The sequence below is a fragment of the Chiloscyllium plagiosum genome, unplaced genomic scaffold (genome assembly GCF_037043375.1).
Source record: "Chiloscyllium plagiosum isolate Xiang-an unplaced genomic scaffold, Cpla_swu_hap1 HiC_scaffold_10, whole genome shotgun sequence".
Classification (NCBI taxonomy): domain Eukaryota; kingdom Metazoa; phylum Chordata; class Chondrichthyes; order Orectolobiformes; family Hemiscylliidae; genus Chiloscyllium; species Chiloscyllium plagiosum.
This window is the reverse complement of record NW_028270148.1, coordinates 47,481,562-47,508,899: the sequence shown is the minus strand read 5'-3', so window position 1 is coordinate 47,508,899 and position 27,338 is coordinate 47,481,562. Positions and strand designations below refer to the sequence as shown.

The 27,338-nt window shown below is 37.5% G+C and overlaps 1 protein-coding gene across 2 annotated transcripts in view; it reads left to right on the top strand.

Moving 5' to 3' along the window:
• The window catches only part of spata17 (spermatogenesis associated 17), a 346,047-nt gene that overhangs the window by 153,302 nt on the left and 165,407 nt on the right, over nt 1-27,338 (top strand). Inside the window, exon 9 of one of the 2 annotated variants that reach the window (XM_087991318.1) lies at nt 693-821. The exons of the other annotated variant lie outside the window; for it this stretch is intronic. Coding sequence (XP_087847444.1) covers nt 693-804 — 112 coding nt within the window. The 3' untranslated portion in view covers nt 805-821. Of the gene's footprint in view, nt 1-692; nt 822-27,338 lie in introns of those variants that run through there. 2 annotated transcript variants of the gene reach the window in all.

The following is a 27,338-nucleotide window of genomic DNA, read 5'->3' as shown; positions in this document are numbered from 1 at the left end:
AGCAATTTATGTGTGTGAATGATATAGGAGGAAATGTTTTTGGGCTGATGGAGAACAAGTTCTGTGCCTCTATGGCACTGTATTAAAAGCACCTGAAACCATGAAGAAAACCAGTTATATCCTCTCCCCGCTGGGATAAAGCTGTTGCCTTTAACCAGTAACTTATAGACTTTGTAATTAGTATACCAAGTGCTCTATGCCTCCTGCAAAGAAGAGAAAGAACTTCGAGAAAAGAAATTGAAGAACATAAGATATTGATAAGCAAAAGGAAAATCTCATCAATCCCTGTGGACTGATGCTATTGAACTGTGTTTGCCAGTTCTTTTTCCCTCCACCCATAGCACTATTATTTTTGTTTTGATTGCCTGCATCTGTCTGTTTTTGTGTGCACAGGTTTAAAAGGGGGTTAAGAGTTTTAACTAGTAGATCGAGACCTTGATAATTCATATCTGTTTGCTTGTAATTATAATTTATTTATTGGTAATAAACAGTAGTTATTTTTAAGTATGGGAATCTAGTCAGTGGTTTGTGTTAACATGATTGCATCGGACAGTCAAGTTGTGGACTTTGCATATTTTGATTGAATCTTTAACTTTTGTGGTGACCCCGGGAGTCATGGGACATGAGACTCAGTCCGCTTTCTGAGGAAGGGTCACTCGACCCAAAACATTAACTCCGATTTCTCTCCACAGATTCTTCCAGGCTGCTGAGCTTTGCCAGCAATTTCTATTTTTGTTTCATTTTCCCAAGTGGATCGATACACATTTGACAAAAAGGGCACCAAAGAGTGACCAGCAACACTGATGGTTCCAGGGGAGATTGACCTATATTTCACCATGGGAAAGTATTCTTAGGCCTGCATACATGAAAATTAAAGGTGTGGAGAAGAAATCATTAAGCAGGCTTCACATACCAAGTCGACAGAGTTACATTGCAATATTTAAACAAGGCCACCAAGAATCAGAGTATGCTGATTGCCATGATCTTTTAAAACAATGCAAAGGTCAAAGTTACAAAGGTCTAGCACATGGCAGCATCAGGAAGGTGCAAAGCAGTAATGGATCATGGAGATTGCACCTCATCACGTTGGGACAACTGAACAGCAGGCATTCACCAGAAACGTGAGTAGCTTCACAAGGACCCAAAGGATAGATTGATTATCGAGATCCCCAAAAAAACTAATGTTTTATATTTGTTCATAGATCAGTACTTGCAAGTCAGATAGAGTCATAGAATCATACAGCACTGAACCAGACCCTTCAGTCCAACTTGTCTATGCCGAACCTAATCCCAAACTAATCTAATCCCACCTGCCTGCTCCTGGCCCATATCCCCCCAACCTTTCCTATTCATGTATCCATCCAAATGTCCTTTAAATTTTGTAATTGCGCACACATTCACCACTTCCTCAGGAAGCTCATTCCACATGTGAACCATCTGCTGTGTAAAAATTTGCTCCTCATGTCTTTTTTAAATTTCTCTCCTCTCACCTTAAAAATGTGCCCCTTAGTCTTGAGATCCCCCCATCTTAGGCAAAAGACAACTACTATCAATTCTGTCCATCTCTCATTATTTTATACACTTCTGTAAGATCACCTCTCACCTCTCAACCTCTCCAGTGAAAAAAGCTTCAGCCTATCCAGCTTTTCTTTATAACTCAAACATTCCATACCTGGCAACATCCTGGTAAATCTCTGCTGCACCCTCTCAGCTTGATGATATCCTTCCTGGACACAGTATTCTAGATGAGGCCTCACTAATATCCTGCTCAACCTCAACATAACATCACAACTCCTATACTCAAACGACTGAGCAATGAAGACAAATATGCCAAGCACCTTTTTAACCATCCTGTGTATATGTGATGCAAACTTTAAGAAATTATGTATCTGCACCCCTAGGTTCCTCTGTTCTACAACACCACCCAAGGCCCTACCATTAATTGTAAAAGACCTACCCTTATTTCTGCAATAAATGCAATACCTCACATTTATCCAGATTGAACTCCATCTGCCATTTTCAGCCCATTGACCCATTTGATCAAGATTTTTTTAATCTTAGAAAACCTTCATCACTGTCTACTACGCCACCGATTTTGTATCATCTGCAAACTTACTAACCATACTTTCTGTATTCTCATCCAAATCATTTGTATAAATGACAAACAAAAGAGGACCCAGAACTGATCCCTGGGGAGCACCACTGGTGACAGGCCTCCAGTCCAAAAAGCAACCTTCTACCATTTCTCTCTGTCTTCTGCTGTTAAACCAATTATATATTTAATTGGCAAGCACACCCTAAATCTCAAGTGAACTAACTTTACTGTTTGACTGCTTAACCCAGGAGCTTTGTTAGTTTTATTAAGAGTTCTTGTTATTCTTTCATAGGATATGGGCATTGTTGTAAAAGCTAGCATTTGTTGCCCATCCTTAATTGTCTTTAAACTGATCTGTTTGCAAGGCTATTTTAGAGGGCAGTTACCAGGCAACCACATTGCTGTGGGTCTGGGGTCACATCTAAACGAGTCCAGATAAGAATGGTGGATTTCCTACTCTAAAGGACATTATTCAACCTTAATGCACCCATGGACTGGATGATGCACTGGTGCCACCCACACATAACCTGCAGATATTTACTGTTCCTCTGGATCTGGCTGTCCACAGTAGTTACCACTCTGGTTGTGGAAACTTTGATGTACTTTCATACCAGAGCCACAGGATCAAACAGAACTTAGACTGACTTCTCTGCTCATCTCTCCAGTCTGCACATGATCACTGGGATCTCTGCCTAATGGTCCCCTGCTTGCTTCTTCACCTCCATCAGCTCAATAAAGGTCAAGGCCAGAAACTCATCATTTGTGCTAGAATCAGCAGGGTCTGCATTCAAGCATTCTCTAAGTTTAAGAAACCTTGTTTGTTTCTTCCTTCTGTACCTATGGGACTGTGTCAGTGCTATAGTAACAAGAACCTTTCATTGAGCCTACTCGAGGCAGGTTATCCACCAAGATAAGTGTCTCTACACTGGTGAGGTTGGAAAGCATAACCTTGCCTATATGAGGCATGTGACTGTTCCTTTTTAGGGATGTGCTGCAAATTGCTGGCAGAGATTAACCTGGAATCCTGGAACTCCTAGATAATCTTCTGACAAACTTCTCAGAAAATGTTCCTAAATTGTGGTGCTGTTTTTTGCTAGGTGTTTGTCATCAGCAGGGATGGGTGGGGTGGTGAGCAAAGTTGAGTGATTCTCATGGGTTGCAGATAGTATAGTGCTGTTCAGGTGCCTTTTATAAATGGACCTTAGAGCTTAGAAGATCCCAGTGAGGAACGATAACTTCCTGCACAGAGCCTCAAAATACGTGATTTTGCACATGGTGATTGAGTGCCATAAGAAGTTGAATAATCATATCAGAGAAGATAAGAGTTATCATCCAAACCATCAAAAATGCACTGTGCTAAACACAACGTCCACTTACAATCATGTCCCCTGCTTAAGGGAATTTGAAGAACAACTTACCAATGGCAAATACATATTGTGATGGGATCCCGTAGATCTCCCACCTTCAAATGTTCCTGCAGTCACAACATAACACAATTGTACCTCACTTATAGACTGGTATACATACAAATGTTTAATTCCTTGGGCTGTCATTCCTCTTCGATGTACACTTTTACATGGGTTTGACATTGTCTTATTGCTACATCATTCTCACTTTTTGCATTTTACTTAAAAGACCAGATAACTCTGACATGAAAGAGAGATAGGCTATAGTTATGAACATAAACATCCGTTCTTTCAAACAAATCCTACTGGACAACTAATGAAGTGCCTTTTCCCTACTCAGTACTACATCAAGTTTCATTCTAGAGGCGTTATGGATTGATGCATATAAAGCATATAACATGGATAGGGAAGAGAAGTTGGAGGTTGAAAAGTTGAAAATGAAAACATTGCTGACTTGAAGGGTCAGAAAACTACTGAATCCTAGTCTACAGGTTCTGCCTTTAAATGAAGAATTCCTGTAGAACATCAGAAATATGTGCAGGCATTGGGGATGTGTAGCAGATGGTGGGTCAATTGGAACGGTCCATTACCTACATCTGTGACACTATGATAGATGACTTCCTAGGTCTGTAGCCCCCCATGAGCTTGCGGCCAATCTGCAGCTGTGACCCCCATGATAGAGATCCTAAGGGCAATCTTAGTTTCTGCTTGAGTGCTCAAATTGCTGCTGTAGAGGCCTTCGGCATCAAAGTGGAGAAGGCGGCTTTATCTTGCAGCCTCAACAGGCCTAGCAAACAATTAGAGATAATCATCTTAAAGGACTTCACTAATCTGATTACTAGCATTTTGTCTGTTTTCCTCCAGTTCAGTGGACATGCAGAGCTAGTGTCCGGTACCAGTGGCATAACAGGAATTAAATCAGTGTGTTACAGTTGCTCAGGATATGAGCATTGTGTGCCCCTTTACCGATCTTCATTACCTGTGCATATGGTGTAAAGGAAATGAGGTTAGGCCACCAATCCAACAATACATGAGATGTCATATGTTGCAGATCCATTTTTGATATAGCTATTTTGCGAAAAGTTCAATTCAGTCCCAAAAGATCCTGAGAAGCACTCAGCAGCCATTCACTTCCATCGTCACTGAATACCTATTTTAAGATTAGATTCAGTTTAAGATATCACACATAAGAAGCAAGAGAAATACTTGTATGGAAACACTTAAGCACATAGTGCAACTGATGTACAACATAATTAAATGCTGGGGAGGTTGTTATAAAGTAGAGCTAGTTTTACTGAATCTGGATGCACAAGCTTGATTGTGGTAGTGGTAGACGCAAGCTGCAGCTCGGCTGGCAAAATTAGGCAAAAGTTTGGAGGTATCCTTGGATCAGCTGGGTCTGTTTAAAATTTCTTCTTCAGTGCAGTAGGACATTTTCTTAGCTGCATTGAAAACAGGCACTGTAACCCGTCACATTCCATACCCCATTCGTGGAATCTCATTACCACCAAAAAAACACCCATGGTCCATTGTACCATCTTATGATTGCCCAAATAACCCACATAACCCCTCTAGCTCCTACCTCCCATCCCTACAATAATCATGGGTGATTTTGATCTTCATTTAGATTGGATTAATAATTTTTGCAAAGGTACCTTGGAGGGTAGTTCACTGAGTGTATTTGGGAAAATTTCTTAGAACAGGACATTCTGTAATAGTAATAATAAAACTGGATTAACTAATGTCCATGTAATAAGGGAAGTTTAGACAAGAGTGATCGTGCATGACAGAATTTAAGATTCAGTCTGAGGATGGGAAATATGGTTCTCAAATTAGAGCCTTAAACTTATATGAAGGTAATTAGGGAATGAAGACAGAATTGGCTTTGGAGACTGGGAAAATAGGTTAGAAGATAAGCTGGTAGGGAAGTAGAATTGAGGGTGATAAAAAAATTGAAACAAATGGTATTAAATTCTGTGAAGATTAGTGATAGGTCAGAGAAGTGGAAAATCTTTAGGAACCAACAAAGTGCAGCTGAATAGAAAGATGGAGAATTTAGTGTGTGAAAAAAACCCAGCAAAAATATAAAGACAGACAGTAAAAACTTCTAAATAAGTTTTAAAAGAAGAAAATAATAGTTGAAGTGAGCAGTAGTCACCTAGAGGATGTAACTGGTGAAGTAGTAATCTCAGTAGAGAGAATTAGCGTTTAAAGAGAGATTTAAATACCCCATGATTAATTGACATAAATTATGCTACAAAATTTCACATTTGTAAACAAAGGCAAACTTTACAATCTACACAAAAATAAGCATCACCATTAACAACCATTATAGTTTGTCAAGACTTAAAGAATAAATCCAGGTCTCATTTTACTTTGTAATTCCACCGAAGAGTTCCCATATATATTACGAGACTTTAAAGATACATTAACTTCTTTTAAAGAAATCCAAATTATGCCACAACTCTGCAGATTGAGAATTATTTCAGATTTTTTCCTCTAGTTCCAAGCTATGCAAAGCTTCACTTTTTTTTCTGAGAACTCTGTCTACAAATTGAGCATGAGCTTTCACATATTCCAAGCAGTGAACTAATAAATTAGTTTTTCTTTTTGCTTAAGGTGCAAGCCTGGCGAAAAAGTTAACTCTTATGCTCTCTTGACTCATTGAACTGCAACCTCCACCACAGGCAAGGTGCAACTGACTTTACCTGCTTCTGTGAGCACAGAATGGACATGGATAAAGCAAATTAAAATATATCACATGGCCTAACTCCATGGGAATAAGGGCATATTTTGAATATTCCAAAGTGAAATAAAAATTAAGATATATTTTACGTGCAAAACAATTCCATTGATTCTGGTTCTTACATGAGTAATTTTTATTATTTATTTCCTTAATGGCCCTCTCTCTGAACTCTTTAGCTTCACACTGGATTCCTTTATTTACAAAGATTCTCTTAGTTTCTTTGATCTGGGAACTATATGAATAATCCAAAATCCTTTATTGAAATAAAATATTCCATACTGTCCAGAATTATGCACATGCACATTTCTGGATTAGCAGATATGCATTGTTGTATATAGTTGTGGGTGTCAGCAAACACTGCCTTGAAATAATTGTAGCCCTATTGTCTTAACTAAAAGCTGAAAGGTAGGTTATTCATTGCTGAAGGTTTCTCCTTTCGAATTATGATGGCATTATATAAACATAGATTACCCTTCAAATGCTAATTACTCCACATCTGTTTGAATTGCACTTATTTCAGTGTTTCTTACTTTCTCAATCAGATGGTTTAATTTCTCTGACATTTAATACTTTAGTATTCAATCTAGAAAATATATTCCTGAAAACACATGAATTGTGGTATCAGATATTTGCAACGAAATGATAAAAATTAAAATGGCAGAGATTTTGAACAATTATTTTGTATCTGTTTTAACAGTAGAAGATACAAAAAGAATCCCAAGAATATCAGAAAATCAACAGACAAAAGGGAAGTCGAGCTTAAAACAATAATGATCTCCACCAATAAAAAATACGAGGAAAACTAATACTCTGGTCTTGATGGCCTGCATCCTCATGTCAAAAAAGAACTGGCATTAGTTCCAAAATTCCTTCGACATTGAAAGTTCCATTTGATTGGAAGACCATGAATATGACAACTCTATTCAAAGAAGAAAGGATACAGAAAGAAAGAAAAATTGTCTAAAAAATGGCATTGTATTCTTAAAGACAGTAGTAGCAGATTATTTAGAAAATCTTAATATGATCAGGCAGAGTCAACATGGTTTTGAGAAAGAAAAGATTGGTTTAATAAAGTTATTAGAGTTCTTTTAAGAATGTAGCAAGCAGAGTGAATTAGAATTACAGTTAAATTTTATTGTCACAGTAGTTGTATTTACAAGTACAAAAGGCACTTGATAAGGTACCACAAAAGATTATGCGACACAAGCTAAGAACTCGTCATGTTGGGGTCATATATTATCCTGCATTGCGGATTGCCAGGAAACAGAAAGTGGGATAAGTGTTGTCAGTTTCAGGTTGGAAAATTGTAACTAGTGAGTACCACAGAGTTCAGTGTTAGGACTTCAACTGTTAACAATCAAGATTAATGACTTGGATGAAATGACTGAGTATATTGAAGCCAGATTTGATGACGTTACAAGGATTGATAGGAAAGCATGTTTCAAGAATGATACAAGTTGCGAGAAGGAGTCATAAAATAATCTTGATAGATGAAGTGAATAGGCAAAATTTGGCAATTGGAATATGTGGGAAACTGAGATTGTTGACTTAAAGAGCCATTAGGACAGCCAAGGACCAATACCAATCCAAACTAGAGACCGAGACAGACACCCGGCGACTATGGCAAGGACTGAATTACATTACAGATTCTAAAAAGAGACAGTGCAAGAGAGCAGACAATGACATATCTCTCCCAGATCGTCTCAATGCCTTCTATGTTCGCTTTGAGCAGAATTTTGGCAGAGAGGTAACACCTATTCTGACCAGTCCAAACGAACCTCTCCTAACAGTCACTGCATCAAAGGTCAGATCAGTTTTCCTTCATGTGAATCCAAGGAAAGCGATTGGACCAGACAGAGTACCAGGCTGTGCATTCAGAGCATGCACAGATCAACTGGCAGAGGTCTACTCGGACATCTTCAACCTCTCCCTGCAGCAGGCTACTGTCCCTGCCTGTTTCAAGAGGGTCATCATCATCCCTGTGCCTAAGAAGGCTCATGCAACATGTCTCAATGACTACCACCCAGTGGGCCTAACTTCAGTGGTAGTCATGAAGTGCTTTGAAAGGCTGGTCATGGCATTTATCAACCCAGCCTCCCCACTTCTCTTGACCCACTCCAATTTACCTATCGGACCAATAGATCCACATCAGATGCCATATCACTTGCCCTTCACTCCTCCCTAGAACATCTTGACACCAAGAACAGCTTTGTAAGAATCCTACTCATTGATCAAGGTTCAGCCTTCAACACTTATATCCCCTTGAAACTGATTACTAAACTTAGTGATCTTGGACTAAGCCCAACTCTCTGCAACTGGATCCTCAGTTTCCTGACCCACAGGCCACAATCAGTGTGGGACAATGTTTCATCATCACTAGCTCTCAACACTGGAGCCCCAAATGGTGCATACTCAGCCCCCTACTGTACTCACTGTATACCCATGACTGAGTTACCAAATACCAGACTAATGCCATTTACAAGTTTGCTGATGACACCACCATAGTTGGTTGAATCTCAGATGGCGACGAAACAGACTACCAATGGGAGGTGGAAGACCTGGAAAAATGGTGCACTGGGAACAACCTAGCTCTCAATGCCAGCAAAACCAAGGAACTCGTTATTGACTTTCGGCGGGATGTTACTTATGCACGCTACACATTAACAGCATGGGGGTGGAACAAGTGGAGAGTGTTACACTCCTAGGAGTAGTCATCCACAACGAGCTTTCTTGGACTCTTCATGAGAACGCATTGGTTATAAAGGCCCAACAATGTCTCTTCTTCCTCAGGCAGCTGAGGAAATATAGCATGACGGTGAATACCCTTGCCAACTTTTATATGTGCGCCATCGCAAGCATTCTATCTGGATGTATCACTACTTGGTATGGCAACTGTACTATTCAAGATCAGAGACGGTTACAGAGTGGTGAACTCGGCCCGGACAATCACAAAGGCCAACCTCCCATCTATAGAATCCAACCACCAGGCCCGCTGTCAAGGAAAGGCTGCCAGCATTCTTAAAGATCCGTTCTACCCTGACAATGTTTTTCCACAACCTCTACCATCAGGGAGAAGTTACAGAAGCCTGAACATATGCACCAGCCGGTTTCACAATAGTTTCTACCCTACGGTTGTTAGAGTACTGGATGGAGTCACAAACTCTTAACATTTGCCTGTACCTGTGTTTCTGTTTTTGCCGCTGTTTACTTATTATATACTATCTATGCTACTTAACTATGATCTGCTCATATTGCTCGCAAGACTGGGATTTTCACTGTGCCTCAGTACACATGACAACAAATTAAATTCAATTCAATTCAATACAATTCAAATAAGAAGATTTATTGCATCATAGCAAAAAGTACAACTACATTTGGTCAGGCATAATTATATGGGTCTGGGAGAGCTGGTTTAGAGATACATGTACTCCCTCTGAAAGCTAGAATAGAACTCCTTGTCCCAACAGTGTATACGCACAGAACATGAAGTCCTTAATGGTGAACTTTCTTAAAGGCAAGACAAAGTGCAGTCACACCAATGCCCAGTACAATTATAGCACTTTAATCATTTTACACTCCAGCCCTCCTGCAATAAATGCCGGCATGCAATTTGCCTTCAAGAAACAATAGAAAGAAGAAAATTATTTAAATGGATAGAATCTGCAAAGTGCTATAGTCGAGGGATCAGAATGTCCACGTACATGAATCACAAAACATCAGTATGTGAGTGCAACTGAGAATGAAGGCAAATTGCATGCTGGCATTTATTGCAGGAGGGCTGGAGTGTAAAATGATTAAAGTGTACCAGGCATTGGTGTGAGTCCACTTTGTCTTGCCTTTAAGAGAGTTCATCATCAAGGACTTCATGTTCTGTGTGTATACACTGTTGGGACAAGGAGTTCTATTCTAGCTTTCAGGGGGAGTACATGTATCTCTAATCCAGCTTCCCCAGACCCATATAATTATGCCTGACCAAATGTAGTTGTACTTTTTGCTATGATGCAATAAATCTTCTTGTTATTTAAGAATACTGCTTCTTCTGTAGATGCTGTATGGCGGTATATATTCTATCGATAATAGATAGGTCCAAGACAAAGCATAGACTAAGGACAAATAGTGGCAGCAACCTACCTCAAATAGCCCTTACCCAGAACCGCATAATAATAGAAGTGGCAAATGCGGCAAGGTACCATAAGTGGATATTTGAGAAAATACCACAACACTCATCCCAAGTTTCAAAAAGCAGATTGGATTCATTTACTTTTTGTAATTTTTATGTGTTTAGAAGCTTCCTAACCCCACAAAGATATCTGTGTCATGTCATCTGACCTTTCACAGCACTTCTCCAAAATCATCTATCCACTTAAACATGACACAAAAAATTTGGCTTTGCTGAGGAGTGAGCAGATTTTCTATACTGTAGTCTCCTTGACCCCTGATTGGTACACTGCACCAGATGTTTAAGCAGGGCCTTGCGAAAATATTTATGAGGCTCAACCACCTAATTGAATCTGCTTTCCAACCATTTTCATTTGCATGTATCACCCTGCCTTTCACCTGCACAAATGAGTCACCTCAAAATTTACTCTATGATATCTCTGAATTTTGTAGTCCAATTTAATGGCTTTATCTTCATAATCAAATGGTGCTTTTTAATGTGTTTTCTGACAGACTGAAAACTTAGATTGCAAGGTTTATTGTAAGCTGAAAATGTGTTGCTGGAAAAGCGCAGCAGGTAACCTTCTGCCTGACCTGCTGCGCTTTTCCAGCAACACATTTTCAGCTCTGATCTCCAGCATCTGCAGTCCTCACTTTCTCCTAGAAGGCTTATTGTAATTCATGTTGCCATCATGGTATCTACTAGCCATCACTAAATATAATCTTTAGAAAGATTAGCAGAGCTATAAATGACAGAATTGCTGCTTAGATAACTACTTCTTTAAGATAAAGAGCAAGCATGATTCCCATGATTTCTTTTTATGAAATAACATATTCTATTGTTGTGGATCCTATGTATTAAATCATTGTAATAAATATGTGAAAATCGTTGCACTCTCTTTGACTAAATAGGTTATACTTAGTTTTCATTACATACAACCTGTTTCCCAAGTGTAATATCGATATTGAAAAAAAAATCAGGAAAACCAAAACAGTTTTTCCAAGATCATATTTTTTGCTATAAATGAAATTTAGTTTCCAAATTCAGGTGAACTTCTGTTCACCCTGACTTTCAAATAGGTGAGGGAGAGTGTGAAAAACAACGGTTCACCTAGCTAACACTATCCTTTATTGATGACCTTTGATTTTGGATGTCACAAAGAACATTATTTCCCTCTGAGTTATGTCCCAGTTGAATGAACTTTGGCTTCTGATGTCAAAATAAATACTGTTGCTTTCTGAACTAACTGACAGTGTAGCTGAAGTACTGGTAAATGACTCAAGGCAAAGGGTATGATGAAATAAATATTGATAGGACTTATGGCCATAAAATTGTATAAATATTATCCCTTTGGTTATTGAAGTGACCTTGAGTATTTAATGCTTTTAGCTTTTTTCTTGCAGCAGGATAACACCTTTGCAATCAACTCATTAATCCTTGATGCTTGATTTAAATAATACAGCTTTCAGAAACATGAAATAGTTTTGTATTATCCTGAACTGAAGTGAGGAATTACATTGTTAAACTTGCAAATGTATTACAATGAATTTTCAGAATCTTAGAGAAAAAGGCAAAGGGAGTACAATGATTGCTGGTAAAGTGAGTATGTGACTTCACGAATTTACAGTCAGCTACCAAATAATTTTTACATAATCTCTGCACAAATTTTACTATTGCAGGGAACACTACAGTCACATGTGATTATGAACAGAGAATAGAGAGAGGAGTAATTCTAAAAGGACTGCTTTGCCTTGATAGTGTTGAGCTTTTTGAGTCATGTTGGTACTTCATTCCCCAGCTAAGTGAAGAATATTCTATCACACTTTGGACCTATGCCTTGAAGGTGATGTTGTTAATCATCAGCTACAACATATTATTGGGAGAACAGACAAAGCTTTGCATTACGCTGAGAGACATAACAGGCCAAATGAGAGGAACATAAAGGAAAAGAAGAAAATATATTTGCAGAAGGGCCAGCAGAAAGAACAAATTGGAGAACAATATGTCATTGCTTTGGAAAGCAATAAAGAAAAAGCATTTCCAGCAGAGGGAAAGCAGTGCTATAATTGCAAGAAACTGAATCACTTTACATGCAACAGTTTAAGAAGAAAAGCAAGCCTATAAAGATAGATGTTGGAGAGATGGCAGCCAATGATTCTGATGAATCACTCTAGACCATACAACAAGATGGCATCATCAGATCTAAAGGTGATAAATGGTTTCTGACTGTTAGAATGATGACTGTTGAAGGAGATCAACAAATGATTGTGAGGTGTCAGATAGATAATGGTGCTTTGTACAACTTCATGAGTTACACAGACCAGTGCAAACTGGATAAGGCTGGTGACGCTAGAAGGTTACAAAGCTGTTTCAAATGTGTTCCTGGTGACCATTATCTTGAAGTAGGTTAGAGTGGGAGACCATCTCACCCCATGCCAAGGAGAGTTCCACCTGTTACTAAGTACAGCCAGAAAGACATGATAGAGAAATTGACAGCTTGGTTGATCCAAGTGGTCCAAAAAATGGAAAGAAAGAAAGGCCAGGAAATCAGAAAGTATGATAAGAAAAAAGAATGGAACAAGAAGAATAAGATGCCATTGAATGTGCCTGAAGTCAAGTTAAAGTCTATTAGCTTGAAGACAAAATAACAAAACTCAACAGTTACCAAAGGCAAGACAAAAAGAATTAATAATTTCTTCTGATCTATGCCAAGTTTCCACTTGCAACAAATTTATGATTTTAACACCTTAGATTAGATAGCACTTTGTTCCTTGATCATGCTATCATTCACAGATCTGCTGTCAAAAGTCTACTCAACTTTATGGCAAATATTTCACTTTTCCCACCATTAGTTTCATTCTGGCACAAAATATAAACAATCTCCTATTTCAAGCAATAGTGACATAGTCAAGCAGGAACAGAAACCAATCTCATTGAAGAATCTTCACAGACAGCAATCCTGGAAGTAACAAGCAGGTTTTTAATTTAACTTTATACTTTAATAAAGACATATAAATCCAGTTAAGGTAGAATCTGAAATGTTGTAAACTAAAAAAAAGTTTAATTATTTTAAATATTGTAATATTGTTTTAAAGGATGGAGAAAGACTTGATATTGCACAGTTCAAGAATAATTATGATTCATTATACAGTACTGTTAAAACCCCAGTTATACTTCACTCAATAAGTTAAAACCTTTTCAAATTTTTTTACATTGAGAATGATACTGTTAAAATTCATATCAATTTTGCATCTTGTGCTTTATTTCTGCTATCACTGAAACCAGCTTCTTCATTTTATTGGCTTAAATATGCATTTTCAGAAGTTCTGAAGTTTTATAATGCAATGATGATGAATGCTGATGGACAGTTTAGCCATCCTTGCAACACCAAAATCTAGCCCTACAACACTCTTTATAAAGGACATTTTATTTTAGATTTTAAGGGAATTTCTGGTCATATTTTCCATTTCAACTTCCTTTCATTCTTGTTCAAGATTTTCTCTTTCTTTTGCCAAAGTAGCAGTCCAACCCTTCTGATCCTGTGACTTATGAATATTTTCTCTCTTTGAGGCAAAATTATGCCCAAAACAGCAAATGTTATAGAATTTTGCATCTTCTGAGGAATGTGGAGCAGTATATGAGTTGGTTTGCCCACATAGTGAAACCTATTTCAATACTCCAACGGTATATCTGAATAAAGTGAAGGAATAACCATATTTTATTTTACTCTCTTATTAGAAGTTCTTCTCTAGTGTACATAGCCAAAGCTACAGAGAATAGTTGTCTAATCAGCCTCTTTTTGAAATAGCATTTTCACAATGGACCAGCACAGAATGAAGGCATTTTGACTGTTACCAAAAAACAGAATGTACTAACGAGTCAATAAGATTCACAAAAGTGGTAGAACTTATGCTAAGACACCTAGACAGGATTTATGTGGAGTATATTTTCTTTACTCATCCATATATTCTATTTGTACTATCTGCTGACATCTGTGCATTAATTAACTGAAAGCTCTTCTTAAGTGTCATGTTGGTTAGTTAGTTAGCTTGTTGAGGAGTCTCCTTTGCTTGATGGCCTCATATCCAGGTGGTGACTTTAAGGGTTACAAACCAAATTATTAGCAGGAACCTGAAGTGAGAATCATGAAACTAATTCAGCAATCACTTGAAACCATGTACTTTACATCACTGTACTGTTAAGTCATTTTCCTTATTACTTCTGAGGCCATAGCAATGTTGGATACCTAGTTTTCTAGATGTGTCTTGCTAGTGTTATCCTGCATGTCTGTCCTTTCAGCAGTGATGTATAATATGTATCCAAAGTACTTCAGATGGAAGCTTTTATCACCTATTCCAACAACAACCAAAAATAAAGAGTAATAGCTTATAACATTAATAGAACAGCTTTCATGACCTCATTATATCTTAAAGTGGTTTACAGTAAACTTAATACTTTTGAAATATTTAATGGAGGACACCTTATTCATGAGCATCAATATCCAACAAAACTAATGAGATAATAACCAGATTGTCTGTTTATTTTAGTTATGTGATTAAGGGAAAAATATTGGCTAGAAACAGGGGAGAACTCCCCTGTTCTTCTTCAAATTGTGCCTTTTGATCTTTTAGAACTATCCAAAAGGACAGATGGGGCATCTGTTTAACATCTCATTTGAAAATTGACACCTCTGATAGTCCAGTGCTCCCTCAGTAGAACAATGAGTTGTCAGCTTAGATTATGTGCTAAAGCCTCCAGAAATCAAAAACTTGAACTGGGCAGAAAATAGGCGGAGATAGTTGGGACTGATGTCTGCCAAATTTCACAGATCATTACATCCCGTCGGCAACCATTTTCAGATGTAATGAGTCTAAAATTGGCCCCTATAATTCAACTAACAGTATGACCCATGATAACTGAACACAAAGACAGTAGTAATAGTAACACAATTATTTATCTGACAATCTAACAATTTTTCTTTACAGGTGATAGACTGAGGCACTTATGTTTCAATTCAGTGGAGGTTACATACTTCAAAGTCTACATAGATGCTTTTTGATGCTTACTGTGGTGAATTGCTTACACTATATGGAGTGTCAGAGACCAGAGTGATATATTTGGAATTTTTGACAGAGGTTGGCTGATCTCATTTCACTGGAAGCTCTTAACAGCTATTTGGAAGAGGTGACCTTTGTCACCAACTCCTGGGCTGGATTCAAATCTCTACCTTTATGTATGAAGAACAGTGTCAGACTGTGTTCCTGGGGTACCACACTAAGCAATCCACTAGAGGAAAAATATAATGTTTTAAATAGAGCTGAAAAGAAAGAAAGATGGACTGTTCCGATTTGAACAGGATGGCAACTGTTACTACAGCAGCCGGCTCACAGCATCAGTTCTATATATTCTGGGACATTGGGGCCACATTAATTTTTGGTGATGTCTGTCCCATGTGCAAATTAGCATTCCTAGCACTGTAATCTGTCTTGTGTGAATGCCGTTTTTCTCATGAGTATTTGTATACCTATACACCTCTCTGAATTTAAAAAGGCAATGCTCAACTTTCATTAGATTATGAATTAATTCTGCTTTATTTCAAAAATGGAATACTCAAACTGGAAATTCAGTTGAGAATATTAAAACAACCTTCTATTCTCAAAGCATATTTATATGTTAAGATTTGAATTATTCCACAATTACATAATCTGATGGGGTCCACAATACCTTCCTTACTTTGAACTACATCACCATTCTTTCACTGTTGCTGGGGCAAATTGAAATTCCCGTCCTAACAACACTGCACTTAGAAATGACCTGCTGCAGTTCCAGTATGTGCTCACCTTTTCAAGGGCAGTTAGGAATGGACAACAACTGCTAGCTTTGACAGCAATGTGCGCATCCATAGAGGAAAAGTTTGAAAGATATAGACATATTTAGAATTTAAAGTATACAATCAAATTATCTTATGTCAATGGCATTCTTCAAGATTAAGAGTTTTTGAAACTGACAATTAAACTTGGCTTTTTAAAAATATATATACTCAGCTATACTCGATAGTTAAAGTTGATTTGCAAAGGCAACATAACATCAGATTAAATATAATCAGATATCGAAATGGATTTATTGCTTTAAAAACGATTCATTAATATTTATAATAGTTTCTTCTATGTATAAATAGTACTGCGCAAATGTTAGTTTAAACACATTCATTTTCTTTATTGCTAAAGAGACAATAGGATTAAAATCATAATAATAATATATAATTTTGAGAAAAAAGAACAAAGTAGAAATGGAAAATGATGCGGATTAGATATCTGATAAAAGTCAAAATCTACTTAATGCTAAAACAATGGTACACAGCAGTAGCTTGTGTTTTACATAAGGTATTACTTAGATTGGAAACATGCTGATATTGTAACCATGGAAGCAAACCAATTTTGTCTAGCTTACAGGTGGAAGCAGGAGGTAAAACACTACAATTTGCCAACTCCTGCTGGGGAGAGAAGAAAATATCCAAACATAAGAATCAATAGCATCTAATTCCAATAGATTCTATATTCTAATATATTTCTAAGTTCCGTTGATGACTTCTTTTAAGTGACATAGAGTGCTGACAAGCATTTTTCATCACAAAAGCTGATTTATTATCTAAAAAGGTAAATAATTATTCATTGTAAAGAAGAGCACTGATTCCGTTGAAGTATAGAAATACATTGCCCCCCTGCAAGCTACTGTCTTTTTTGGATAATATTAACACAGTAATTTATTTTAAGATAATTAGATATTTTTTATCAGTCTTAAATGTTTTCATATTAATTGTCATAATAATATTTTATTGCTGAAGAGAAAAATGTATTGTTGAATCTTATTCTTTTTGCACTTACCAGAATATATGTAAGAATGCAAATTTTGAAATGATCACAACAAGTTATACTGGACGAAAAGAGAGGCAAGTAAACTCTAATTAGCTAAAGTTTTGCCATAGTGAAATCACAGGAAACTATTGGCTCCACAAGTTCAGCATTTGCAAAATCCAAAGTAAAACATCTTTTGTTACACATGGTTCTGCGATTAGGCTAAATAATCTAGCTTGTGCTAATACCAACACTAACAGCCAATATAAAATAATTGTTTGAGTTTGTAATATGGCTCATTTATACTTTCCTGGAAATGCATACATGCATTGAAAGGAATTTGCTGTTCTACAAATGAAAGGAATATAGGGAAAGCCGAGTGCTTTCCTTTAAATTATGCAGGAACTTGGGGAGCCTATAGTTGCTTGTCACTTTCTCCATGGAAATGCCTGAGCCAATTAGTTAATGCAGCAACCAATCATTGCCCTTTCCTCCTGTAGTTTAAGTTGTTGTGATCATTTGACATTCAATATTTTTGCATTTGTCCTGATGAGTGCAAGATGGAAAGCTTTAACACGGTGGCTCTGTTTTCAGTAATATTATTCAAGTTTGGTTGTATCATACAACCATTATTAACATTTTGTTTACAAACATAGTTTAGCGGTTACTTTTTTGTAATCGGCATAGCAGAGTCTAACTTAAAACTGTAAAAAAAAATAAATACAGCTAAATACCTATTATCATTCAAACAAAATTGAGGCTTAGTCCCCATGAGTGGTATGACCATTGTTTGTTTGCTATTCATGACTACGTATTTTATATGGTGGAAACTTACTTTTGTTAAAAGATACATTGTCCTTGCATTTGTATTGAGAATGTATTGTCATTTTCTCTAGTGTAGTGGTTATCACATTCACCTCATTCATGAAAGGTCCCTGATGTAAAGTCAGGCAGAAACAGAGGTGCTCCTTTACTGGTGTGGTATGGTGGCTCAGTGTTAAGCAGTGCTGCCTCACCACTGCTGGGTTCAATTCGAGCCTTGGGTAACTGTCTATGTGGAGTTTGCATATTCTCCCTGTACCTGCTTGGGCTTCCAGGTGCTCAGGTTTCATGCAGGTTAGGTGGATTGGTCATGCTAAATTGCCCACAGTGTCCAGGGATGTAAATTAGGTGGATTAGCCATGGGAAATGCAGGGGTTCAGTGTGAATCTAGGTGGGATGCCCTTCAGAGAGTCGGTATGGACTTGTTGGGCCAAATGGCCTATTTCACACTGCAGTAATTCTGCAAATTTAGAATGTCTTGCTACTAATAGCATAATAGTTTTGTACACGGGATTATGTTTTTTTAATTTATAGTGATTCACAGTTATGATTCATGAATGTTATTCAGAGAGTTTAGACATGGAGTGTGTGGTGTCTTTTGATCTTTCAGTGTACTTCAAAATATTTCCTTTTTACCCAAAATTTTCATTTCTCTGTTCTAAAAAGCAGAATAACCAGAAACATCTCAAAATCAATACCCTATTGTGGATTTTAGCAGTATAGAAATCATTTCAAGTCTAGTTTCCTTTGTTTATTGAGAAGTAAATTTTTGGAAGATGACCTGCCTCTGTTCTGCATTGCAGAAGCTGATGCATGTGTTCTATTTCTAGTTCTAAAAGCTTGTTCCAGGTAAAGTGCATAAAGTAACATATTGCTGAGAACATGCAAATTGGTGACAATGATGAAGAACAGACATGTATTTTCACAACTGAGGTTGTGATAAATCTGATTTTAGAAATTTCATTATTTAAATAACTTGGCCAGAAATAGTCCATTTTGTTTACATTCCTTTTAAATGAGCTGTATCAGTAGCTTGCTGTTGTTCTTCTAAGTCACCAAGTCACACCAGTACAAGTAATAATGCTTAAATCTTACATGTACATTTTCATGTTATGTTGAATAACATTTTATTAGTAACATTTATTTACAATTTAATATTTAAAATACTGAAAAATCAAGAACACCAGATTAGGTTTCCTTCTTTTGAAAATATAAATATTGAATTGGATAATCTAATTGCCTTTATTAGAAGATTCCTAGCAAAATGCTTGAGAAGAACACAAAATTACAACAAATTAGTCCATCTGATGATTAATCTGATTGGTTTAGGAGTATTTAATAAGATATGATCACAGGTCAGTTTCATTTTAGCAAAATAAAAGCATTTGTAACATGCAAAGAAATAAATTCTTATTGAAAATCAATGCAAGACATAAACTGTATTTCGAAGGTAACTAACCAGTTTTAATTTTAAAATGTTAAACAAGTTTAGTTTTTCACTTGTGAACCTGTGAAATGTCTACTTCGAGCATCAACATCAGCATCAGCAAGCCCGATGGTATTTAGAACTCCTCTGACACTCCACCTTTTCATGTTGGTTAAATCTGTTTATAGAATACCCCCAGCTAAGTGTCTAGGGTGTAATTTGCAAAATCAACATACACTTTAATTAACATTTGGCAGTCTTCCTAGAAATCTATTGTTTACACAATACCACACCTTTATGTCATAACCCTTCTGTTAAAGTCTTCACTTAATTTAGAATTTTTTATTAAATAATTGCTGTCTGATTGTGGCTGTTGGACATGTTCTACATTGCTAGTTCTTCAAGATGTTGCAATAGTTAATTAAGACATTTATATTTCTATTTACATTTACTTAAACATCTATTCACCAAGTTTTACAGGTTTTTGTTTGAGATCATTATTTGCTCCAAGGAGTTGTTTAACCTGAAATGTTAATAGTAATGCCAAGTATTCAGAATCTATCTCTGAAAAGTCATTTCTTTATGACTACATATTGATTGTCAAATAATCATTAATCTCAATGTTCTTTTGTCATTGAAATAATTTTCCAACTTTCTATTCTTTGTTTTTGCATTGTACAATTATGATTCTTTCAGCAGTCAAAATAAATAGAGAATACACAAGAGGGACAATGAAGTAGCCAGTTTATTCCATGAGTGAGAAAGACCTAATAACTCATGAATGACAAAGTCGCCAGTGAGTTATTAAAGGTCTTCTCATGGGCCCATTGCATTCGTCACTGTCGTATGGGCAGCCTGTGAAATGGGGTCAGGCTGTTGGTGGGTGTGAAAGTGCAACTGCAGTCACTCATCCCACCCACATAGAAATTGGCAACTCTGTAGGGTAGCAAGAATGGCATCCTGCTGGCAACAACTTATATTTATATAGAATCTTTAATGTAGTAAAATGTCTCAAATTGCTTCTAAGAACACCTTCTATAAAATATGTTTATATTGACAAGTTGTTGACTTCAGTATTTCAGTTTTGGTAATATTGTTATCACTGAAAGCAAAATAAGAATGCTTCCTTTCAAGCTTATCAGGAAATTTGTGCACCATGACTTATTTAATAGCTTGAATAATAAGCGGTGCTACCCATCCTATATCCAAGAAATAACGGAATGAAAGTTAAATATAACATTTTAAAAATAAGGTAAAGAAAATGTTTTAAAGGAGTAATAAACTAAGATTTTAACTTTACAATTATATACACTGCATATTCAAGAGTTTTCATCCAACAGAACATCTAATTACCCTTACATACAATTATTTAAATGAAAAATGTTAAGCTCATAAATATGAAACATAAATAGTTGCATTCACATAAAATTATTATAATCAAAATCATTATTTGATCAAATAATGTCCCTGAATTTCCAATAACCAGATGCCTGTTTCTGAAGTGTAGATGGGAGTTGCACATATAACCTTACAGAATCTCCAGTAGAGCAAACTTTGAAGTAATTATCAGAATATTGAAGGTTCAACTAGACAATTCCCCAATACTTAGAACTCTCTGAAAGAATCCATTTAAGTCAGATAATTCTGAGGGTTTCACTGCAGTTAAATAATTACCCAGGAAAATTTAGACAATTGAACAAGTATTCTGACTTTTGGGCAACAGTTTGATTGCCATCTCCAAATTACCTCACTCACCCTCAACTACATTTTGTCTCAAACCTCCAATGCTCCCAGAACCCGATCTGTCACCCCTTCTACCCTGGGACTGAACATTCCCCAAAACCAAACTCAACATCATCCACTGACTGCTGGACGTGATCCCTCCTGACCTCAGCCTGACCTCAGTGGTGGGCAAGTTGTTGGAGGGAAGCCTGAGGGACAGAATGTACACGTATTTGGAAAGGCAAGGTTGATTGGGGATAGTCAACATGGCTTTGTGCAGGGGAAATCATGTCTCACAAACTTGATTGAGTTTTTTGAAAAAGTAACAAAGAAGATTGATGAAGGCAGAGTAGTAGATGTGATCTATATGGACTTCAGTAAGGCGTTCGACAAGGTTCCCCATGGGAGACTGATTAGCAAGGTTAGATCTCATGGAATACAGGGAGAACTAGCCATTTGGATACAGAACTGGCTCAAAGGTAGAAGACAGAGGGTGGTGGTGGAGCGTTGTTTTTTGGATGGAGGCCTGTGACCAGTGGAGTGCCACAAGGATCAGTGCTAGGTCCACTACTTTTTGTCATTTACATAAATGATTTGGATGCGAGTATAAGGAGTACAGTTGGTAAGTTTGCAGATGACACCAAAATTGGAAGTGTAGTGGATAGTGAAGAGGGTTACCTCAGATTACAACATGATCGGGACCAGATGGGCCAATGGGCTGAGAAGTGGCAGATGGAGTTTAATTCAGATAAGTGCGAGGTGCTGCATTTTGGGAAAGCAAATCTTAGCAGGACTTATACATTTAATGGTAAGGTCCTAGCGAGTGTTACAGAAAAAAAGAGACCTTGGAGTGCAGGTTCATAGCTCCTTGAAAGTGGAGTCGCAGGTAGATAGGATAGTGAAGAAGGCGATTGGTATGCTTTCCTTTATTGGTCAGAGTATTGAGTACAGGAGTTGGGAGGTCATGTTGTGGCTGTACAGGACATTGGTTAGGCCACTATTGGAATATTGCGTGCAATTCTGGTCTCCTTCCTATCGGAAAGATGTTGTGAAACTTGAAAGGGTTCAGAAAAGATTTACAAGCATGTTGGCAGGGGTGGAGGATTTGAGCTACAGGGAGAGGCTGAACAGGCTAGGGCTGTTTTCCCTGGAGCATCAGAGGCTGAGGGGTGACCTTATAGAGGTTTACCAAACTATGAGGGGCATGGATAGGATAAATAGACAAAGTCTTTTCCCTGGGGCTGGGGAATCCAGAACTAGAGGGCATAGGTTTAGGGTGAGGGGGGGAAAGATATAAAAGAGACCTAAGGAGCAACTTTTTCACGCAGAGGGCGGTACGTGTATGGAATGAGCTGCCAGAGGATGTGGTGGAGGCTGGTACAATTGCAACATTTAAGAGGTATTTGGATGGGTATATGAATAGGAAGGGTTTGAAGGGATATGGGTCGGGTGCTGGCAGGTGGGACTAAATTGGGTTAGGATATCTGGTCGGCATGGACGGGTTGGACCGAAGGGTCTGTTTCCATGCTGTACATCTCTATGACTCTATGACTCTAAGCTGTGATCTGTGATTGCCACTCAGCAGGAAATCTGGCTCTATATTTCTCTTTATATTTAGTTTTTGTTAATTTGCTTTGGTTACTTGACTCGTATTAGGGTTGTAAGCTTTCACTATATGATTTCCACTAACCTCTACATCTCCAATGTCCCTCTTAAAATCTACTTCCACGCCTATTTCCTCAATAGTTTGTTAATACTCTGAGTACTTCATCATCCGTGTCAAAAACAACATGTGTGGAATTACACACAAAATTTCAGTCTTATTGTCTGCATTATCACTGTTTCTTGAGTCATTAAATATTTCACGATCAACCACATTAAAAGTTCTTCTGATCCAATAAAAATAAGTAGTTTGGAGATTCTACTCACTGTTTTATTTTCTGATATTTTTCATGAAGAGTTTTAGTTTTGTTATTGTTCCAGTAAGAACATGCAAAAGCTCATTTTAGATTGGCAGTCATTTGTACAACACCTTGAAAATGGCTGTTTTTTCCTGTACCTTTTAATACCACAATATTGACATATTTCTGATTAACTTTCAAGATTATATTCTGATCAAAGTTCACAATTATGGGTGAGAATCAAATGCATCCTTAAGCAGTATTGGGTTTTTACTTGCATTTTCTGTCTCTGTCAACGTCCTTTGCTTTTGCTCTCGTCTTTTCATCTTCTCTGTCTCTGGATGCTGCCTGTCCTTTCCCCTTATGAAGAAATAATATTTAGTGCCTCAGAACATAATTTACAAGCAGTAAATAACAAATGAGAAAGAAACACAATGAACATATGAACAGAAGTTGGGTATTTATGGCATAAGAACATAAGGACAAAGAGCAGGAGTCAGCAATTCAGCCTTTCAAAGCGGCTCCAATGTTTAATATGATCATGGCTGATCTCATCTCAGCCTCAACTCCACTTTCTGCCTGCTCTCCACAATCCTTCAACCCGTTACTAATTAAAAATTTGTCTATCTTTTCCTTAAATTCATTGTTATTAGTTAAAGCATATTATATTACCAGGGACAAAAAAAACATAAGTAAATGTGCTTAGATGTCCACTCCCCTATAGCACGCCCTTTTGTCCAAGGTGTCACAACACAAAATTTGGTTCAGATTGACCCCAAGGTGTTTGGATGTGTTTACCAACAAACTGTTGATTTTCTGAGAATTATCCATTGTTAGCAAAAGTGCAAATAAAGTGAGCCCGTTAAATATTTTGATGTTTATTTTATAAAGTGATACAGAAAGAAAGCATTTCTATTTCTAAAGCGCTCTATTACAACTCAGGACATTCACAAATAAGTTATTATTTTTGAAGTGTTATTAAGTTGACGGGTGTATGTTGGTAAATAAGGCAGATTTATATACATTGTGAGCAAACTGAATGACCAATTAATTTGGATTATGGGAAGAAAGTTGGCCAAAAGATTCTCTACACATTTTGCAATGGTGTTGTTGAATAGCCAACACGACCTAACCATAAGGAGGTGAAGTTTTGTGAAACCATAGTTTCATTTGATCATTCAAACCAAAAGGATGGCTGTTGGCTGTAGGATAATGTCGATACCTTGGTTAAGTGTGTGGAGCAGTCTAGGACAGTATGATGCTGTGTGTTTGAGGAAGGTAAACAAAGTGAAAGAATAGAAAATATCTGGAGAATATTGAAAAGAGCAGAGTAAGTAAGAATACATGTTCACAGGTCTCTAAAGATGCCAAGACACATAAATAAGGTGGTAAAGAAGGCACATGAGATACTTCTCTTCATTGAATGAGGTATTGAATGCAAATGCAAGGATATAATGCTGGACCTACATAAATACACTGGTTAGGCCACTGCTGGAGTTATATGTACAATTCTCGTCACCAAGTTATAGAAGGACATAATTGCGAAGAGAGAACGTACAAAGTAGGTTCACAAGAATGTTGCTAGGACTTGAAAATTCCAACAATGAAGAAATATTGGATAAGCTAATGTTGTTTTCCTTCGAATAGAAGAGGCTAGCAGGCAACCTAATTGAGGTACACAAAATAATGGTGAAGATGTGCAATCAGCCTTGTTTTTGTCAGTCAATAAAATTATCAAATGAGCCCAGATGTGTTGGGCAAGGATGTACAATTAGTCCAAGGTTATCTAGAGTCAGCTACATTGCCAAGCAAGCCCAGATTAGGAAGATGGTAGCCTATTGGCAATGTGACTAGATTGGTAATTCAGAGACTAGATTAGAGTGGTGCTGGAAAAGCACAGCAAGTCAGGCAGCATCCGATGAAGGACATTTGCCCAAAACGTCGATTTTCCTGCTCCTCGGATGCTGCCTGAGCTGCTGTGCTTTTCCAGCACCCTCTAATCTAGACTCTGGTTTCCAGCATCTGCAGTCATTGTTTTTACCTGGTAATTCTGACACACAGTCTCAGACTCTGGGATCCTACCACGGCATCTGGTGGAATTTCAATTAATAAATCTGGAACACAAAGTTTGTTTCATTGATGGTGACCATGCTAACTATCATGAGTTGTCATAAAAATTCATTTGATTCATAAATGTCCTTTACAGAAGGAAGTCCATCATCATTACCTGATCTGGCCTACATGTAACTCCAGACCCACAGCAATGTGATTGACTCTTAATTGCCCTCTGAATTGGTCAGCTCAAGGGCATATTAGTGATGGGCAACAAATGAAAAAAAAGAAAAAAAAGGGGCTTGTATAGAGTTGACAGGGAAAACCTATTTGTGGGGCCCCTTTCAGAAATGTTTGTGTCATCTAAAACTATGGGTGAGGTGCTGGATGACAGGTGAGTGTCTAATGTTATGTCTTTGTTTAAGAAGGGGTGTAAGGAGAAGCTTGGGAACTATAGCCCTGTGAATCTGACTTCAATGGTGGGTAAGTTGTTGGAAATAATTCTGAAAGATAGGATTTATATGCATTTGGAGAGATAATGAATGATTAGGGATAGTCAGCATGGTTTTGTGTGGGGAAATTGTGTCTGACAAACTTGATATGAGTTTTTTGAGAACGAGGGCAGAGCAGTAGACATTGTTTACTTGGACTTTAGTGAAGTCTTTGTCAAGGTTCTGCATGGTAGACTAATTAATAAAGTTAGATCACATGGAACTCAGGGTGAGCTTGCCAATTGTGTACAAAACTGGCTTAACAGAAGAAGTTAAAAATCACACAACACTAAGTTATAGTCCAACAAGTTTATTTGGAGGCACCAGCTTTCGAAGCGCTGCTTCTAACCACCTGATGAAGGAGCAGCACTTAGAAAGCTGGTGCCTCCAAATAAACCTGTTGGAATATAACCTGGTGTTGTGTGATTTTTAACTTTGTCCACCCGCATCCAACACCGGCACCTCCAAATTGTAACAGCAGAAGAAAGAGAACGATGGTGGAGAGTTGCTTTTCGGACTGGACGCCTGTGACCAATAATGTTCTGCAGGGTTGGTGTTGGGTACACTTTTGTTTGTCATTTATATAAATGATTTAAATGAGAATATAGAAGGCTTGGTTAGTAAGTTTGTGGATGACACCGAAATTAATGGTTTTGCAGACAGTGAAGAGGTTATCTAAGATTATAAAGAGATCTTGATCAATTGGGTCAATGGGCTGCAGAGTGGCAGATGGAGTTTAATTTGGATAAAGGTGAGGTATTATATTTTGGTAAGACAAACAAACACAGGACATATAATTAAAAGTAGGTCCTTGGTTAACATTGTAGAACAGAAAGACCTTGGAGTTTTCATCACATATAGATAGGGTGGTTAAGAAGGCATTTAGCACACTTTCCTTCATTGCTCAGTCCTTTGAGTATAGGAGTTGGGACATTATGTTGAGGTTGTACAGAATGTTGGTGAGGCTGCTTCCGGTGTACTGTGTCCAGGTCTTGATGCCCTGTTATAGGAAGGATATTATTAGGCTGGAGAAGGTTCAGAACAGATTAACTAGGATGTTGCATGGAAAGGAGGGTTTGAGTTATGGGGACAGGCTAGATAAGCTGGGTCTTTTTTTTATTGGAGCGTAAAAGATTGAGGGATGACCTTATAAAATCATGAGAGTATGTATAAGGTGAATGGCAGGTATCTTTTCCATAAGGTGGGAAATTTCAAGACGAGGGGGCATATTTTTATGGTGAGAGGAGAAAGATTTTAAAAAGACTTTAGGGACAATTTTTTTTACACAGAGAGTGGTTTGTGTGTGGAATAAACTTCCAGACATTCAGATAAGTACATGAATAAGAAATGATTGGAGGGATAATAGGCCAAGCGCAAGCAAGTGGGGCAGGTTTAGTTTGGGATTATGGTCAGCATAGACTGGTTGGACCTGTTTCCATCCAGAATGACTCTGTGACTCTATTAAAAGCAGATTGGATCTGCACCTGAACTGTAACCTGGCAAGAAAGTAGACCAGGTGCTAGGAAGTGGGAATAGAATGGGCAGCTAGTTTCTTCAGCAATGGCCTCTTTGGGGCATAACATTTCCATAGTTCTAAATTGTCATCAGCAGCATTTCATTGAACTAAGGGATTCAGCTGTTTAAATATTTAATGGATTAGGGGA